Source organism: Chiloscyllium punctatum, chromosome 1 (genome assembly GCF_047496795.1).
Source record: "Chiloscyllium punctatum isolate Juve2018m chromosome 1, sChiPun1.3, whole genome shotgun sequence".
Classification (NCBI taxonomy): Eukaryota; Metazoa; Chordata; class Chondrichthyes; order Orectolobiformes; family Hemiscylliidae; genus Chiloscyllium; species Chiloscyllium punctatum.
Window position 1 is genome coordinate 177,168,085 of NC_092739.1, and position 20,547 is coordinate 177,188,631.

A 20,547-nucleotide genomic window follows, 5' to 3' on the forward strand; every position below is an offset into this window, starting at 1 on the left:
GTATTTATCCTGTCTATTCTTTCATTTCTACTCTGACCAGCACGTGGCAATGGTGCCAATCTTGAGATTACTACCCTTGAGATCCTATTTTTAACTTGGTTCCTAACGCCCTAAATTCTGCTTGTAGGACCTCATCCCATTTATTACCTGTATCATTGGTGCCTACATGCACCACGACAGCTGCCTGTTCACCCTCCCCCTTCAGAATGTCCCGCAGACGATCTGGGACATTCCTGACCCGTGCACCTGGGAGGCAACATACCATTCGGGAGTCTTGTTTTCAACCATAGAACAGCTGATCTACTCCCCTTACAATTCAATCCCCTTTGACTATAACCCTTCCACTCTTTTTCCCGTCCTTCTGAACAGCAAAGCCAGCCACGGTGCCATGAACCTGGCTACTGTTGCCTTCCCCTGGTGAGCCACCTCCCCCAACAGTATCCAAAATAGTTTTAATACCTTGGGGCATAGTTTAAATTGATTGGTTAAATTTGAGCTGCTGTGAAAGCAACTAAGGTACCAAGGTTACAGCCAAAATGTTACATCTTTCAAATTTCCAGCACACTGTGACTGCGAGTCAGTCACATGACAGGTGCTTGCCAGTTTTTAGCTTTCACTCTCTTAAAGGTACAGTACACACCTTCAACTCAGCAATCTTTCAGAATGGGGATGCAGGTTTCAGTTCATTAATATGTAAATCCCAGAACTTCTTTCAAGTCACATTCCCAAGATAACCTCAGGTTTCATAAAACAAGGTGATATCTTAGTTCAGACAATGCATAAAAGGTGTGAGGTTAGAGTCTGTCTGTATCCCAACTTGAGTCAGACTGGTTCTATTTCCAAAGTGGACTGACATGGACTGACTGCCGACAAATTGTGCCTTTTGAACAAATTAGAATGTATCTGCAAATGCAAATTTGTATGTTTGAGTGAACGACTGAGTGAATGAGAGAGAGAGAGTGTGTGTGTGTGTGTGTGTGTGTGTGTGTGTGTGTGTGTGTGTGTGTGTGTGTGTGTGTGTGTGTCACATTCCCACAGGCCAGACCAGGTACTGGCAAATGGGACATGACGAGATAACATTTTGATGCCTGGCTCAGACATGTGGGCAAACTAATTGGGTGGCTCAGTGGTTAGCATTGCTGTCTCACACCACCAGGGACCTGGGTTCGATACCAGCCTTGGGTGACTGTCTGTATAGAGTTTGCACATTCTTCCCATGTGTGTGTGGGTTTACCCCAGGTGGTCCAGTTTCCTCCCACAGCCCAAAGATGTGCAGGTTAGTTACATTGACCATGCTAAATTGCCCATTGTGTTCAGGGATGTGGAGGTTATTCGCATTGGTCAGGGGTAAATATAGGATAATAAGGTAGGGGAAAGGGTTTGGGTGGGTTACTCTTCAGAGGTTCAGTGTGGACCTGTTGGGCTGAAGGGCCTGCTTTCACATTGTCGGGATTCGATTCTACAAATTTCTTCACGCTACAAGGCATTATGATTCGATCAAGCTTGTATACTTATAGGGTGGTAATTGACGGAGTTGGATTTGTCCTGCTTTTTATGTACAGGACTTACTGGGTGATTTTTCACAGTGTCAGGTAGATGCCAGTGTGCAACTGTCCAGGAACAGTTTGGTTAGGGGAGTAGCAAATTCTGGAGCACACAAAAAATGCAACAAGCCTGTGTTCTTTATCAAAGATGACTGTTCTGTCAAACATTTTTAATTGTAGAATGATGTTAACAGTGATTTCTCTTTTACAGAGGTGACAGTTTTGAGCATGGCGTTACAGGTTTGGCACCGTTAAGCGTGATGTGTTCATCGGATTATTCTGGAGGAGTAAATATTGTGAGTACTCATTCTACCTTTGATTTCCCAACCCCTTGGGGATTGTAACACATTGCCCCTGTCTAAGACTGAGGAGAGGACAGTGACTGATCCACTCTGAACATTGTGAGGATTTTGTTCCAATGTTTTTTCCAATGGTTTAACAGTTGTCAGGATCCCCATGGAAATCAACAAGCCAACAACAGCAAATATAGTAAATGACTGTAGTCAGTTCCTTAGGGCTTTGGACGAGGACCCTTGCTATTTGTTGTGTATGTTAATGGTTGAGATATGAATGTGGGAGGTCATAGCGTCATGGAGTCCTACAGCACGGACAAAGGCACTTCGACCCAAACTGGTCTATGCTGACCAAAAGATCCATCCACGCAAACCTCATTTCCCTGCACTTGGCCCATAAACTTTCTAAACCTTTCCTATCCATGTATTTGTACAAATGCCTTTTAAATGTTGTTAATGTCCCTTTCTCAACCACTTCCCCTGGCAACTCATTCCATATGGCGAAAGTGAAGACTGTAGATGCTGGAGGTTAGAGTCGGGCATTTCGGGCAAAAGCCCTTCATCAAGAATGAGCTGATGAAGGGCCTTTGCCGGAAACGTCGACTTTCCTGCTCATCTGATGCTACCTGATCTGCTGTGCTTTTCCAGTGCCACATTCTCAAGCTCATTCCATATGCATACCACCCTCTGTGTAAAACATTGACCCCAAGTACTCTTTTATTCTTTCCCCTCTGACCTTAAACTGATGCCCTCTCATCCTTGAATCCCCAACCCTGGGAAAAAGACTGAGTGCATTCACCCTGTCCATGCCTCTCATGATCTTATACACTTATATGACGTAATCCCCCTCATTCTCCTATGTTCTAAAGAAAAAAGCCCTAGCTTGTCCAACTTCTTCCTATAACTCAAATCATTGAGTCCTGGCAACATCCTTGTAAAATTCTTCTGCGCTCTTTCCAGTTTAATAGCATCCTTCTTGTAACAAGGTGACCAAACGGAAGACAATACTCCAAGTGCAGCCTCACCTACGTCCTGGTAAGGCCGCACCTGGAGTTTTGCGTGCAGTTCTGGTCACTACATTATAGGAAGGATGTGGAAGCTTTGGAAAGGGTTCAAAGGAGATTTACTAGAATGTTGCCTGGTATAGAAGGAAGATCTTACAAAGGAAGGCTGAGGGAACTGAGGCTGTTTTCATTGGAGAGAAGAAGGTTGAGAGGTGACTTAATCGAGATGTATAAGATGATCAGAGAGTTAGACAGTGGATAGTGAGAGCCTTTTTCCTTGGCTGGTGATGGCTAGCATGAGGGGACGTAGCATTAAATTGAGGGGTGATAGATTTAGGACAGACATCAGGGGCCGTTTCTTCACTCAGAGTAATAGGGGTGTGGAACGGCCTGCCTGCAACAGTAGTAAATCTGGCCGGCAAGGTGAGTTGGACTGAAGGGTCTGTTTCAATGCTGTACATCTCCATGTGGGTAATTAGAAGCTGGAACCACATATATCTCTCCTCCACAGATGAAAAAGGAAAGTTCTGAGTGTGAAAGTGAAACCATAGTAACAAGTTGGAATGCATTTGATGGATTATCCCCTTGGCACCCTGACTGAAGGTTGCTAAGAATGCTTCAGCCTTATCTTCTGCATTGATGAGGATAGAGATAGAGATATTTGTGGAGCCTCCTCTTCCAGTGAGTTAGAGTCATAGAGATGTACATACGGAAACAGACCCTTCAGTCCAACTGGTTCATGCTGACCACATAGCCTAAATTAATCTAGTCACATTTGACAGCACTTGGTCAATATCCCTCAAAACCCTTCCTATTCATATACCATTCAGATACCTTTTAAATGTTATAATTGTACCAGCGTCCACCACTTCCTCTGGTAGCTCATTCCATATGCACACCACCCTCTGTGTGAAAATATTGTCCCTTAGGTCCTTTTTATATCTTTCCCCTCTCAGTCCATACCCATGCCCACTATTCTGGACTCCCTGACCCCAGGGAAAAGACCTTGTCTATTTATCTTATCCATGCCCCTCATGATTTTATAAACCTCTATAAGGTCACCCCTCAGCCTCTGATGCTCCAGGGAAAACAATCCCAGCCTGTTCAGCTTCTTCATATAGTTCAAACCCTCCAACCCTACATCCTTGCAAATCTTTTCTGAACCCTTTCAAGTTTCACAGCATAGAACTTTACAGCGCAGTACAGGCCCTTCGGCCCTCGATGTTGCGCCGACCTGTCATACCAATCTGAAGCCCATCTAACCTACACTATTCCACGTACATCCATATGCTTGTCCAATGATGACTTAAATGTACTTAAAGTTGGCGAATCTACTACCATTGCAGGCAAAGCATTCCATACCCTCACTACTCTCTGAGTAAAGAAACTACCTCTGACATCTGTCCTATATCTATCACCCCTCAATTTAAAGCTATGCCCCCTCGTGTTCGCTGTCACCATTCTTGGAAAAAGGCTCTCCCTGTCCACCCTTTCTAACCCTCTAATTACTTTATATGTCTCTATTAAGTCACCTCTCAACCTTCTTCTCTCTAACGAAAACAGCCTCAAGTCCCTCAGCCTTTCCTCATAAGACCTTCCCTCCAGACCAGGCAACATCCTAGTAAATTTCCTCTGCACCCTTTCCAAAGCTTCCACATCCTTATAATGCGTTGACCAGAACTGTACACAATACTCCAAGTGTGGCCGCACCAGAGTTTTGTACAGCTGCAGCATAACCTCATGGTTCCAGAACTCTATTAATAAAAGCTAAAACACTGTATGCCTTCTTGACAACCCTTTCAACCTGGGTGGCAACTTTCAAGGATCTGTGTACATGGACACCGAGATCTCTCTGCTCATCTATACTACCAAGAGTCTTACCATTAGCCCAGTACTTTGTATTCTGGTTACTCTGACCAAAGTGAATCACCTCACACTTGTCCACATTAAACTCCATTTGCCACCTCTCAGCTCAGCTCTGTAGCTTATCTATGTCTCTCTGTAACCGACAACATCCTTCATCACTATGCACAACTCCACCGACCTTAGTGTCGTCTGCAAATTTACTAACCTATCCTTTTACGCCCTCATCCAGGTCGTTTATAAAAATGACGAACAGCAGTGGACCCAACACCGACCCTTGCGGTACACCAGTAGTAACTGGACTCCAGGATGAACATTTCCCATCAATTACCACCCTCTCTCTTCTTTCAGCAAGCCAAATACTGATCGAAACTGTTATATCTCCCACAATCCCATTCCTCCGCATTTTGTACAAAAGCCGACTGTGGGGAACCTTATCGAACGCCTTGCTGAAATCCATATACACCACATCAACCGGTTTACTCTCATCTACCTGTTTGGTCACCTTCTGAAAGAACTCAATAAGGTTTGTGAGGCACGACCTAACCTTCACAAAACCATGCTGACTATCTCTAATCAAATGAATCTTTTCTAGATGATTATAAATCCTATCTCTTATAACCTTTTCCAACACTTTACCAACAACTGAAATAAGGCTCACTGGTCTATAATTACCAGGGTTGTCTTTACTCCCCTTCTTGAACAGGGGAACCACATTTGCTATCCTCCAGTCCTCAGGCACTATTCCTGTAGACAATGATGATTTGAAGATCAATACCAAAAGCTCGGCAATCTCCTCCCTGACTTCCCAGAGGATCCTAGGATAGATCCCATCCGGCCCAGGGGACTTACCTATTTTCACACTCTGCAGGATTTCTAATACCTCTTCCTTGTGAACCTCAATCCCACCTAGTCTAGTAGCCTGTATCTCAGTAATCTCCTCGACAACATTGTCGTTTTCTAGAGTGAATACTGTCAAAAAATATTCATTTAGTGCTTCCCCTATCTCCTCCAGGGGAGCTCCACACACAGCTTCCCACTACTCTCCTTGATTGGCCCTAATCTTACTCTCGTCATTCTTTTATTCCTTAAATACCTATAGAAAGCTTTAGGGTTTACCCTGATCCTATCCGCCAACAACTTCTCATGTCTCCTCCTGGCTCTTATGAGCTCTCTCTTTAGGTCTTTCCTGGCTACCTTGTGACCCTCAAGCGCCCTAACTGAGCCTTCACATCTCATCCTAACATAAGCCTTCTTTCTCCTCTTAACCAGAGATTCCACTTCCTTCATAAACCACGGCTCCCGCGCTCTACAGCTTCCTCCCTGCCTGACAGGTACATACTTATCGAGGACACACAGGAGCTTTTCCTTGAATAAGCTCCACATTTCTAATGTGCCCATCCCCTGCAGTTTCCTTCTTCATCCTATGCTTCCTAAATCTTGCCTAATCGCATCATAATCCCCCAGCTGTAACTCTTGTCCAGTGGGTAAGTATCCCACCTATCCCTTTCTATCACTAAAGTAATATAACAGAATTGTGATCGCTATCACCAAAGTGCTCACCTACCTCCAAGTCTAATACCTGGCCGGGCTCATTACCCAGTACAAAATCGCCCCTTGTAGGCCTGTCTACTTACTGTGTCAGGAAGCCCTCCAGCACACACTGGACAAAAACTGACCCATCTATATTACTCGTATTATAGTGTTCCTGGTCAATATTTGGAAAGTTGAAGTCCCCCATGACAACTACCCTGTTTCTCTCTCACTCCTATTGAGAATCATCTTTGCTATCCTTTCTTCTATATCTCTGGACTTATTCGGAGGCCTGTAGAAAACTCCCAACAGGGTGACCTCTCCTTTCCTGTTTCTAACCTCAGCCCATATTACCTCAGTTGACAAGTCCCCAAACATTCTTTCTGCAACTGTAATACTGTCCTTTTGACAGGAGGGAGACTAGAATTGCACAAATCTTCCAAAAGTGGCCTAACCAATGTCCTGTACAGCCGCAACATAACCTCACAAATCCAGTGCTCAATGATCTCCTTTGAACTTTCCCCATCTTACCTTAAATGCATGCCTCCTAGTATTAGACATTGCAATTCTGATCGTCAATTTTATTTGCGCATCTCATAATTTTAAAGACTTCTATCAAGTGTCCCCACAGCTTTCACCACACCAGAGAAAACAACCCAAATTTTTCTAACTTGTCCTTATCGCTCATACCCTCTAATCCAGACAGCATCCTGGTAAACCTCTTCTGCATCCTCTCCAAAGGCTCCACATCCTTCCTGTAATGCAGAGACTGGAATTGAACACAGTAATCTAAGAGTGGCCTAACCAAAGTCTCACACAACTGCAGCATCACACCCTAACTCTGTACTCAATTCCCCAAACCATAAAGGCAAACATGCCATACTCCTGCTTTACCACCCTATCTACTTGTGTAGCCACTTTCAGGGAGCTATGAACCACAGGATCCCTCTATACATCAATACAATTCAGGGTGCTGCCATTAACTGTGTACTCTTCCTTAACATTTGATTTCTCAAATTGCAACACCTCACGCTGACCTGGATTAAACTCCATCTGCCATTTCTCGGCCCTATAAGGCCATAAGACTAGAAGGCTTAAGACTAGAAATTAGGCCATTCAGCCCATCAAGTCCGCTGTGCCATGCAATCATGGCTGATAAGTTTGTCAACCCCATTCTCCTGCTTTCTCACGATAACCCTTCATCCCCTTGATACTCAAGAACCTACCTATCCCAGTCTTAAATGTACTCAATGACCTGGCCTCCACAGCCTTCTGTGGCAGTGAATTCCATCGATTCCCCACTCTCTGACTGAAGAAGTTTCTCCTTATCTCCGTTCTCAAAGCTCTTCCCTTTACTCTCAGTCTGTGCCCTCGGGTCCGAGTCTCTCCGACTAATGGAAACATCTTCCCAACACCCAATCTGACCAGGCCGTTCAGTAATTTCTATGTTTCAAGTAGATAACCCCTCATTCTTCAAAATTCCATTGTGTATTAACCCAAAATCCTCCAATGTTCCTCGTATGTTAAGCTGTTCACTTCTGGAACCTTTCTAGTGAATCTCCTCTGGACATGCTCGAGGGCCAGTACATCCTTCCTGAGATATAGGGCCCAAAACTGCATACAATACTCCAAATGTAGTCTGACCTGAGCCTTATAAAGCCTCAGAATACGTCCCTGCTTTTATATTCAAGTCCTGTCAAAACAAATGCTATCATTGCATTTGCCTTCCTAACTCCTGACTCAACCTGCAAGTTTACCTTGAGAGAATCCTGGACTAGAGCTCTCAAATCTCTTTGCACTTTAGACTTCTGAATCTTTTCCCAATTTAGAAAATAGTCCATGCCTCTATTCTAAGAGAAAGTGAGGACTGCAGATGCTGGAGATCAGAGCTTAAAAATGTCTTGCTGGAAAAGCGCAGCAGATCAGGCAGCATCTAAGGAGAAGGAGAATCGACGTTTCGGGCATAAGCCTGAAGAAGGGCTTATGCCCGAAATGTCGATTCTCCTTCTCCTTGGATGCTGCCTGACCTGCTGTGCTTTTCCAGCAACACATTTTTAAGCTCATGCCTCTATTCTTCCTACCAAACTGCATGACCTCACTTTCCCACATTGAACTCTAACTACCACTTCTTTGCCCACTCTCCTAACCTGTCCAAATCCTTCTGCAGCCTTCCCACCTCCTCAATGCTACCTGACCCTCTACCTATCTTTGTATTATCTGAAGACTTAGCCAGAATGCCCACAGTTTCTTCATCTAGATCATTAATGTATAAAGTGAAAAGTTCTGGTCTCAACACAGAACCTTGTGGAACACTTGTCACCAGTTGCCGCCCTGAGAAGGACTCTTTTTTTCCATGCTCTGCTTTCTGCCAGAAAGTCAGGCTTCTATATATGCTAACAACTTGCCTCTGACACCATGGGCCCTTATCTTACTCAGTAGTCTCTTTTGCAGCACTTTGTTAAAGGCCTTCTTGAAGTCCGGGTAGATAACATACATTGGTTCTCCTAGGTCTAACCTGCTTGTTACTCCCTCGAAGAATTCTCGCAGACTACCCTTTGATGAAACCATGCTGACTCTGCTCTATTTTATCTGTGACTGATCTATATCCTACTGTATCCTTTGACAACCTTCTGCATTATCCACAACTCCTCCAATCTTTTGCATCACTTGCAAACTTACTTACCCACCCATGTACATTTTCATTCAAATCATTTATATGTATATATCACTAACAGCAGTGATCCCATTACTAGTCATGGCCCTGCAGCCTAAAAAGCACCCTTCCACCATCTTTTAGGGGCAAGACAATTCTGAATCCATGCAGCCAAGTCACCGTGGATCCCATGCATCTTCATCTTCAGGATGAGCCTATCATGAGGGGCCTTGTTGAAAACCTTACTAAAATCCATATAAACAACATCCACCACTCTACCCTCATCAATCACCTTCATCACCTCCTCAAAAAACTCAATCAAGACATGACCTGCCCCACACAAAGCCCTGCTGTATGGCCCCAATTAGGTCATGCTTTTCTAAATGCATGTAAATCCTATTCCTAAGAATGCTCTTCAATATCTTCCCAATCACCAATGTGAGACTCACCAGTCTATAGTTTTCTGGAATATCCCTATTTCTCTCTTGAACAGACGAACAACATTAGCTCCTTACCAGTTCTCTAGGACCTCTCCAGTGACTAATGAGGATACAAAGACCTTGGTCAATGCCCCAGTAATCTCCTCTCTTGCCTCTCCCAATAACCTGGAGTAGATATCATTGGTTTCTGAGGACTTATCCACCTTAATGCTCTTCAAGAGTCCCAACATCACTTCTTTCTTGATCACAAACTGCCCTAACACATTGGCATGCTCCACACAAATCTCATGGTCCTCCATATCCTTTTCCTGGGTGAATACTAATGCAACATACGCAATTAGGATCTCACCCACATCCTCTGCCTCCAAGCACAAGTACTATCCTTTATCCTTGAGTGGTCCTATCTAAACCTCTTGCTATGAGCAAGTCCCAGTCAATATTGGGCAAGTTAAAGTTACCCCGTATAACAAAGCTATTGTTATTGCATCTTTCCATCTGCCCACAATCTTCCTCACTGTCATGGTGGCTATTGGGGGCCTATAGTGTAATCCCTTCAGAATGGTTACACCCGTTTTCATTTGGAGCTCTCCCCATATTGTCTCAGTAGATGAGCCCTCCTGTATGTCCTCTCTGATCGCAGCTGTAACATTCTCCCTGATTAGTGATGCAATTCCCCCACCTCTTTAACCTTCCTCTCTATCTCTTCTAAAAGAACAAAACCCTGGAACATTGAGCATCCAGTCGTGTCCCTCTCTCTCAACCAATTCTCTGTAATGGCCTCAACATCATAGTCCCATGTACTGATCGAGGCGCTAAGCTCATCTGCCTTACCTTATGTTGAAGTAAACACATTTCAGCCCATTCATACCATTGTGTTCAGTTACCTGTTTCTGCCTGTCCTTCCTTTCAGACTGACTGGTCCCAACATCTACCATCCTCTCAATTCCTCCACTTGTTGAGTTGCTGCTCTGGTTCCCAGCCCCCTGCCACTCTAGTATCAACCTTCTCGAGTAGCACTAGTGAAGCTCCCTGTGAGGATATTGACTGGTGCCTGTCCACATGGTTCACTCAGATGATCCTGAAGTTCAGCAGGGCTTGTTCTTTTTTGATCTCTCTCTTGCTTCTGCTGCTTTTGACCTCCTTGCACAGAGCAATGTCCATATAAATTATAAAACCTTTGACTTATTGGTTAAAAGCCATAGTTCTGAAATACTTAAAAGCATTCAGAGTATTGTGTTCAGTTCAGTGCACCTCATTGAAGGAAGGGTGTTAAAGCCCTGGACAGAGTGCAAAGGATATTTACGAGAATGATACCACGAATGAAGGAATTTAGACACAAAGAAAGATGAGAGAGATTGGGTTTATTCTCTTTGGAGCAGAGAAATTTAAGAGGTAACCTTATTCAGGTGTTCAAAATGATGAACAAGACAGCCTTTGTGAGGAGCCGCAGGAGATGGGGGAGATACAAAATGAATATTTTGCATCAGTGTTTACTATGGAGAAAGACATGGAAGATATCGAATGTAGAGAAATAGATGGTGATATCTTGAAAAGTGTCCATGTTACAGAGGAGGAAGCACTTGGTGTCTTGAAAAGCATAAAAGTGAATAAATCCCCAGGACCTGATCAGGTGTACCCTAGAACTCTGTGGGAAGCTAGAGAAGTGATTGCTGGGCCTCTTGCTGAGATATTTGTATCATCGATAGTCACAGGTGAGGTGCCGGAAGACTGGAGGTTGGCAAATGTGGTGCCACTGTTTAAGAAGGGCGGTAAAGACAAGCCAGGGAACGATAGACCGGTGAGCCTAAAGTCGGTGGGCAGGTTGTTGGAGGGAATCCTGAGGGACAGGGTGTACATGTATTTGTAAAGGCAAGGACTGATTACAGATAGTCAACATGGCTTCATGCATGGCAAATCATGTCTCACAAACTTGATTGAGTTTTTTGAAAAAGTAACAGAGGATTGATGAGGGAAGAGCAGTAAATGTGATGTGTATGGACTTCAGTAAGGCGTTCAATAAGATTCCCCATGGGAGACTGATTAGCAAGGTTAGATCTTACGGAATACAGGGAGAACTAGCCATTTGGATACAGAACTGGCTCGAAGGTAGAAAACAGAAGGTGGTGGTAGAGGGTTGTTTTTCAGACTGGAGGCCTGTGACCAGTGGAGTGCCACAAGGATCGATGCTGGGTCCACTACTTTTTGTCATTTACGTAAATGATTTGGATGTGAGCATAAGAGGTACAGTTAGTAAATTTGCAGATAACACCAAAATTGGAGGTGCAGTGGACGGCAAAGAAGGTTACCTCAGATTACAACAGGATCTTGACCAGATGGGCCAATGGGCTGAGAAGTGTCAGACGGAGTTTAATTTAGATAAATGTGAGGTGCTGCATTTTGGGAAAGCAAATCTTAGCAGGACTCATACACTTAATGGTAAGGTCCTAGGGAGTGTTGCTGAACAAAGAGACCTTGGAGTGCAGGTTCATAGCTCCTTGAAAGTGGAGTCGCAGGTAGATATGACAGTGAAGCAGGTATTTGGTATGCTTTCTTTTATTGGTCAGAGTATTGAGTACAGGAGTTGGGAGGTCATGTTGTGGCTGTACGGGACATTGGTTAGGCCACTGTTGGAATATTGCGTGCAATTCTGGTCTCCTTCTTATTGGAAGGATGTTGTGAAACTTGAAAGGGTTCAGAAAAGATTTACAAGGATGTTGCCAGGGTTGGAGGATTTGGGCTATAGGGCAAAGTTGAATAGACTGGGGCTGTTTTCCCTGGAGCGTTGGAGGCTGAGGGGTGACCTTATAGAGGTTTATAAAATCATGAGGGGCATAGATAGGATAAATAGGCAAAGTCTTTTCCCTGGGTTGGGGAGTCCAGAACTAGAGAGCATAGGTTTAGGGTGAGAGGGAAATAACATAAAAGAGACCTAAGGGGCAATATTTTCAAGAAGAAGGTGGCACGTATATGGAATGAGCTGCCAGAGGAAGTGGTCGAGGCTGGTACAATGGCAGCATTTAAAAGGTATCTGGATGGGTATATGAATAGGAAGGGTTTGGAGGGATATGGGTCAGGTCTGGCAAGTGGGACTAGATTAGGTTAGGATATCTGTTTGGCATGGACAGGTTGGACCAAAGGCTCTATTTCTGTGCTGTACATCTCTATGACTCTATAAGGCTGCCTTCTCATCCTTGTGCATTCCAAAAAATACATGCTCAATCTACATACCTTTCCTCATAAGACAGTCATAAGGGAATGCCATGTGGGTTTATTTGATTGTGTTACAGTCATAACTAGCTTTCGACATAAGATGTATTGTGTACACACTATCATATTATGAATACTGTGTTGGAAAGTAATGTTTGTTTTTTGAGGGAATGAAAACTAATTTTCAAATAGTGTTGGACAAGAGAACATATGTCAGCCAATATCATGAGCAGCTGTCCATTATTGGTCAGATGGATTTAGACAATTGATTGGCACAGAGTAAGGCCTCAGTCTCTGAAAATAATCCAATAACAACTGCACAAGGGTAAAGGATAGTCCCATTTCACTTGGACTTCACTTGCAGGATTCTAAACTGCTTCCAATCCTCAGGCTTAGCATTTTTGACTATTTTACAGACCTATTTATTATTTATTGAAATACAGTTTTCACAGTACGTTTTACCTTTTCTCTCTCAGGACATCAGGCCCAGCCATTTGGTTGTTTCTTCCACTCTTGCACATGAGATGGGACACAATCTAGGAATGACACATGACAATCCAGCACGGAAGTGTTCCTGTAAAGACAATATCATCGGTGGCTGCATCATGGATAGAGTACTAGGGTGAGAAATGTATTCAAACCGTGTACCTGATATTGGAGGGATTCATTCCTATACAACACCTAACACCAAGAATTAACATGAAGAACACATTGACTGGAAATTAGAGAGTCAGCAAATATGTATGAAAATGGATTAGCAGGTAACGGTGAAGATAGTCTTTTAAAAGATATTGGGAATTTTTTTGCTGAAAAGCGAGAAACACTGTAGATATGTGCATGGTGGCCGAGTGGTTAGCACTGCTGCCTCACAACTCCAGGGATCTTGGTTCAATTCCACCCTCATGCGACTGTCTGTGTGGGTTTCCTCCAGGTGCTCCAGTTTTCTCCCACAGTTCAAAGATGTGCAGGTTAGGTGAATTGGCCATGTGAAAATTGCCCGTAGTGTTCAGAGATGTGTAGGTTAGGTAGTCAGGGGTAAATGTAGAGTAATAGGGTAGGGGAATGGGTATGGGTGGGATACTCTTCGGAGGGTCAGTGTGGACTTGTTGGGCCAAATGGCCTGTTTCCTGTTGCAGGGATTCTATGTTCTATGCTATCAAAACAGATGGATTTTTAGGGACAGGATTTACTCACATTTGGAATTATATGATTTATTAGCGATAGGCAGCATGGCTTTATCTGGGGGAGCTCATGTCTCACAAACTTGATTGAGTCTTTTGAAGAAGTGACAAAAACGATTGGCAAGGTCAGGGCCTGAGATGTTGTCTATATGGACTTTGGAAAGGCCTTTGACAAGGTCGCTCATGGCAGGCTGATACAGGTAAAGTCTTTCCACTCCACCCTCTCCTCCCTGACCTATCACCTTCATCCCCTCCCCCACTCACCCATTGTACTCTATGCTACTTTCTCCCCACCCCCACCCTCCTCTAGATTATCTCTCCACACTTCAGGCTCACTGCCTTTATTCCTGATTAAGGGCTTTTGCCCGAAAAGTCGATTTCAAAGCTACTTGGATGTTGCCTGAACTGCTGTGCTCTTCCAGCACCACTAATCCAGAATCTGGTTTCAAGCATCTGCAGTCATTGTTTTTACCCTCTAATAGGATCATGGTGAGCCAGTAAGATGGATTAGTCAGAGAAGACTGATAGTAGTGGGGGAAAGGTGTTTTTCTAACTGGAGATCTGAGACCAGTGATGTTCCACAGGGATCAGTGCTGGGATTCCTGGATATATAATATATATAAAAATGACTTGGAGTGAGAATGGAAGTGGCCTGATGAGTCAGTTTGTGGATAACACAAAGATTGGGAAAGCTGGGGAAAGTGAGGAGGATTACCAGAGGGTACAGCAGGCTTGGGATAAGCTGGAGCCCTGGGTGGAAAAATGGCAGATGGAGTTTAGTTTGGAAAAATGTGAGGAGATATATTTTAAAAGGTTAATGCAGGTGTTATGGACCATACCAGACCCTCAAAACACTTCAAGAAAGTAGCCCCAAACCTTGCAGGTTGTTTTAATCAGGTGTGAAGTGGATATTCCAGGAGAGATTTTGTTGGCCCAATCATTTGGTCTTAAACAGAGCAGAGTTTATTTACAGACTACTGAATGAAACACAAACAAAAGTGAAAAGAATTTAGAATAATTTACCCTGTCTGAAAACCCAATCGGTTCTATCGCAACTTAATGATGTTGTTCCAAATGCTTGCAGCATTCCCATAGAGCATAGAACATTACAGCTCAGTACAGGTCCTTCGGCCCTCGATGTTATGCCGACCTGTGAAATGAATCTGAAGACCATCTAACCTACACCATTCTATTAACATCCATATGTCTATCCAATGACCATTTAAAGTTGGTAAATCTACGACTGTTACAGGCAGTGCATTCCATGCCCTTACTAGTCTCTGAGTAAAGAAACTACCTCTGACATCTGTCTTATATCTATCACCCCTCAATTTAAAGCTGTGTTCCCTCATGCTGGCCATCACCATCTGAGGAAAATGGCTCTCACTGTCCAACCTATTCAACCCTTTGATCATCTCTATTAAGTAACCTCTTAACATTCTTCTCTCCAACGAAAACAGCCTCAAGTCCCTCAGCCTTTCCTCATAAGACCTTCCCTCCAAACCAGGCAACATCCGAATGTAAGTGGCCTCTGCACCCTTTCCAAAGCTTCCATGCCCTTCCTATAATGTGGCGACCAGAACAGTGCACAATACTCCACGTGCGGCCGCACTAGAGTTTTGTACAACTGCAACATGACCTCATGGCTCTGAAACTCAATCCCTCTACCAATAAAAGGTAACACACCGTACACCTTCTTAACAACCCTATCAACTTTCAGGGACCTATACACATGGACACCGAGATCTCTCTGCTCATCCTCACTACCAAGAATCTTACCATTAGCCCAGTAATCTGCACCCCTGTTGCTCCTTCCAAAGTGAATCACCTCACACTTTTCCAAATTAAACTCCATTTGCCACCTCTCAGCCCAGCTCTGCAGCTTATTTATATCTCTCTATAACCTGCAACATCTTTCAGCACTACCCACAACACCACCAACCTTCGTGTCATCTGCAAATTTACTAATCCATCCTCCTTATCCCTCATCCGGGTCATTTATAAAAATGTCAAACAGCAATGGCCCCAGAACAGATCCTTGTGGTACACCACTAGTAACTGAGCTCCAGGATGAACATTTCCCATCAACCACCACCCTCTGTCTTCTTTCAGTTAGTCAATTTCTGATGCAAACCGATAAATCATCCTCAATCCCATGCCTCCATATTTTGTCCAGCGTGTACCATGGGGAACCTTTTCAAATGCCTTACAGAAATCCACATCAACCGCTTTACCCTCATCCACCTGTTTGGTCACCATCTCAAAGAACTCAAAAAGGTTTGTGAGGCACGATCTACCCTTCACAAAACCATGTTGACTGTCCCTAATCAACTTATTCCTCTCTAGATGATTATAAATCCTATCTCTTAAAACCTTTTCCAACACTTTACCCACAAATGAAGTAAGTCTCACAGATCTATAATTGCCAGGGGGTTGTCTCTACTCCCCTTCTTGAACAAGAGGACAACGTTTGCTATCCTTCAGTCTTCTGGCACTATTCCTGTAGACAATGACGACATAAAGGTCAAAGCCAATGTCCACCTTGGCTTCCCAGAGAATCCTTGGAGAAATACCATCCATCCCAGGGGGCTTTTCTATTTTCACACTTTCCAGAATTGCGAACACCTCTTTCTTTCAAGGTTGATATTTCACTTGTTGCCATGAGATCTCAAATCGATGTTCTTTATTCTCATTTTGAGGGCAAACAAAGCATCTGCTTCCTGACTGGGTATGCCACTGTGCTGCCACCTCTGATTGGTTTGTCTTGCCTTTGGAAGGAGTATAGCCAGGGATGGTAAAGATGGTATGATTTAATCAGGCTATTGTCTAACTCATCTGTGAGTCAGCTCATCTTATTTTAGCACCAACTCCCAGATGTTTAGAGGGTCAACAAAGTTGAGACTGCCATTGTAACTTCCAAAGACTAAAGCAACATTAGGTGGTTCATTTGGTTTTGACCCTGTTCTTATATTTCATAGCAGTTTGACAAAACTGACTGGTTTGCTCGGCCATTTCAGAGGCCAGCTAAAAGACAAAATCAGCTAAAAGTGCAAGTTCATAGCTGCTTGAAAGTGGAGTCGCAGGTAGATAGGATAGTGAAGAAGGTGTTTGGTATTCTTTCCTTTATTGGTCAGAGTACTAAATACAGGGGTTGGGAGGTCATGTTGCAGTTGTACAGGACATTGGTTAGGCCATTGTTGGAATATTGCGTGCAATTCTGGTCTCCTCCCTATTGGAAAGATGTTGTGAAACTTGAAAGGGTTCAGAAAAGATTTCCAAGGGTCTTGCCAGGGTTGGAGGATTTGAGTTATAGGGAGAGGTTAAATAATCTAGGGCTGTTTTCCCTGGAGCATCAGAGGTTGAGGGGTGACCTTATAGAGGTTTACAAAATCATGAGGAGAATGGATAGGAGAAATAGGCAAAGTCTTTTCCCTGGGGTCGGGGAGTCCAGAACTAGAGGGCATAGGTTTAGGGTGAGAGGGGAAAGACATAAAAGAGAGCTAAGGTGCAACATTTTCACTGAGAGTAGTACATGTTTGGAATGAGCTGCCAGAGGATGTGGCAGCTGGTGAAGGTTGGTACAATTGCAACATTTTAAAGGCATTTGGATGGGTATATGAATAGGAAGGGTTTGGAGGGATATGGGCCGCGTGCTGGCAGAGGGGACTAGATTGGGTTGGGATATCTGGTCGGCATGGATGGGTTGGACGGAAGGGTCTGTTTCCATGCAGTAAATCTCTATGACTTTGTGACTCTATGCCAATTACACTGCTGTGGTTTTGGAGTTATATATTGGCCAGACCAGGTCAGTGCTGGGGAGAGATGTCAAAGAGCAATCTCAAGTTCTGTATTCAGCAGTACCATCAATCTTTATTTGAGCTCTTTACCACACATGTGAAGGAGGCGTGAAATCTGGCTTTCACGTGGGATAAAGTCGCCCTCTTTATCACTGCTCAGATCTTAGGAGAAGTTAATGTCACACTGATTTGCCTTGTGGGATATGGCATTTTAATGCACTTCATGATAGAATAACTACATGCAACATTGATGTCATTGCTCGCCATGCCCCACCCCCATCTATACATCCAATCCTGTAAACATACAATCAATGATGGACCCCCTATGGACAGCCCGAGATCTCCCATGACCTCACGATATTGATCAGATATCATGTCATCAGATCTTTGGATCTTACAACGTATCCCATTAATTATACTCTGCTTCAGAAAGAAGGAGACCAGAATTGCACACGATATTCCAACAGTGGCCTAACCAATGTCCTTTACAGCCGCAATATGACCTCCCAACTCCTGTACTCAATACTCTGACCAATAAAGGAAAGCATACCAAAAGCCGCCTTCACTATCCTGAATTAAACTCCATCTGCCACTTCTCAGCACATTGGCCCATCTCACCCATGTTCAAGGATGCTGCACAGGCCCCAGCTATTTCATCTCTCGTTTCCCTCAGTAACCAGGATAGATTCCATCTGGACCTGGGGACTAGTCCACCTTTAATGCTTTTTAAAATTCCCAACACTTCCTCCCTCCTTGTGCTGACGTGACCTAGAGTAATCAGACATCTATCCCGATCCTCAGCATCTGTCATGTCCCTCTCCTCGGTGAATACCGATGCAAAGTACTCATTAAGAATTTCACCCACTTTCTCAGATTCCATGCATATTTTTCCTCCTTTGTCCTTGAGTGGACCAACCCTTTCTCTAGTTACCCTCTTGCTCGTTAGGTACAAATGCTTTGGAATTTTCCTTAACCCTGTTTGCTAAAGATATTTTGTGATCCCATTTAGCCCTCTTAATTCCTCGTTTCAGGTTGGTCCGACATTCCCAATGTTCTTCTAAACCTTCAACCTTATGTATGCTTTGTTTTTCCTCTTAGCTAGTTTCACAATTTCACCTGTCATCCATGCTTCCCTAATCTTGCCATTTCTATCCCTCATTTTCACAGGGACATGTCTATCCTGAACTCTAACCAACCTCTCTTTAAAAGCCTCCCTCATACTGAATATGGACTTACCCTCAAACAGCTGCTCCCAATCCACATTCCTCAGCTGAATTTTGCTATAGATTAGATTAGATTACTTACAGTGTGGAAACAGGCCCTTCGGCCCAACAAGTCCACACTGCCCCGCCGAAGCGTACCCACCCATACCCCTAACCTAACACTACGGGCAATTTAGCATGGCCAATTCACCTGACCTGCACATCTTTGGACTGTGGGAGGAAACCGGAGCACCCGGAGGAAACCCACGCAGACACGGGGAGAATGTGCAAACTCCACACAGTCAGTCGCCTGAGGCGGGAATTGAACCCAGGTCTCCGGCGCTGTGAGGCAGCAGTGCTAACCACTGTGCCACCGTGCAGCCCTATAGTTGGTGTTTCCCCCAATTTAGCACTCTTCCAAGGAACACTCGTGTCTTTGTCCATGAGTATTCTAAAACTTACGGAATTGTGATCATTATTCCCAAAATAATCCCCGACTGAAACCTTAATGACCTGGCTGGGCTCATTCCCCAACACCAGGTACAGTATGGCCCTTTTCTGAGTTGGGTGATTTACATCCTCCTCAAGAAAGCCCTCCTGGATACTCCTTACAAATTCTGCTCCATCTGGACCTCTAACACTAAGTGAACCCCAGGAGAAAGTGAGGACCTAGGATTATATGGGAAGCAAGACAGGAAATTGCAGTACCATTGGCAATGATCTTCTCGTCTTCACTGGCATCGGGGGTGGTACCAGGGGACTGGAGAGTAGCGAATGTTGTGCCCCTGTTCAAAAAAGGGAATAGGGATAACCCCGGGAATTACAGGCCAGTTAGTCTTACTTCTGTGGTAGGCAAAGTAATGGAAAGGGTACTGAGGGATAGGATTTACGAGTATCTGGAAAGACACTGCTTGATTAGGGACAGCCAGCACGGATTTGTGAAGGGTAGGTCTTGCCTTACAAGTCTTATTGAATTCTTCGAGGAGGTGACCAAGCATGTGGATGAGGGTAGAGCAGTGGATGTAGTGTACATGGATTTTAGTAAGGCATTTGATAAGGTTCCCCATGGTAGGCTTATGCGGAAAGTCAGGAGGCATGGGATAGAGGGAAATTTGGCCAATTGGATAGACAACTGGCTAACCGGTCGAAGTCAGAGAGTAGTGGTAGATGGTAAATATTCAGCATGGAGCCCAGTTACAAGTGGAGTTCCGCAGGGATCAGTTCTGGGTCCTCTGCTGTTTGTAATTTTTATTAATGACTTAGATGAGGGAGTCGAAGGGTGGGTCAGTAAATTTGCAGATGATACAAAGATAGGTGGAGTCGTGGACAGTGAGGAGGGCTGTTGTCGGCTGCAGAGGGACTTAGATATGATGCAGAGCTGGGCTGAGGAGTGGCAGATGGAGTTCAACCCTGCCAAGTGTGAGGTTGTCCATTTTGAAAGAACAAATAAGAATGCGGAATACAGGGTTAATGGTAGGGTTCTTGGTCAGGTGGAGGAACAGAGGGATCTTGGGGTCTATGTACATAGATCTTTGAAGGTTGCCACTCAGGTGGATAGAGTTTGTAAGAAGGCCTATGGAGTATTATCGTTCATTAGCAGAGGGATTGAATTCAAGAGTCGTGAAGTGATGTTGCAGCTGTACAGGACTTTGGTTAGGCCACAGTTGGAGTACTGTGTGCAGTTCTGGTCGCCTCACTTTAGGAAAGATGTGGAAGCTTTGGAGAGGGTGCAGAGAAGATTTACCAGGATGTTGCCTGGAATGGAGAGTAGGTCGTACAAGGATCGGTTGAGAGTTCTCGGCCTTTTCTCGTTGGAACGGCGAAGGATGA

The 20,547-nt window shown here is 44.2% G+C and overlaps 1 protein-coding gene across 1 annotated transcript in view; it reads left to right on the forward strand.

Annotated features, from left to right (window-relative positions):
• Positions 1-20,547, forward strand: part of LOC140480811 (disintegrin and metalloproteinase domain-containing protein 12-like) — a 230,747-nt gene that overhangs the window by 165,496 nt on the left and 44,704 nt on the right. Inside the window, exons 10-11 of the mRNA XM_072576233.1 lie at positions 1,756-1,840; positions 13,014-13,159. Of these exons, the coding sequence (XP_072432334.1) occupies positions 1,756-1,840; positions 13,014-13,159 (231 nt within the window). The remainder of the gene's footprint in view (positions 1-1,755; positions 1,841-13,013; positions 13,160-20,547) is intronic.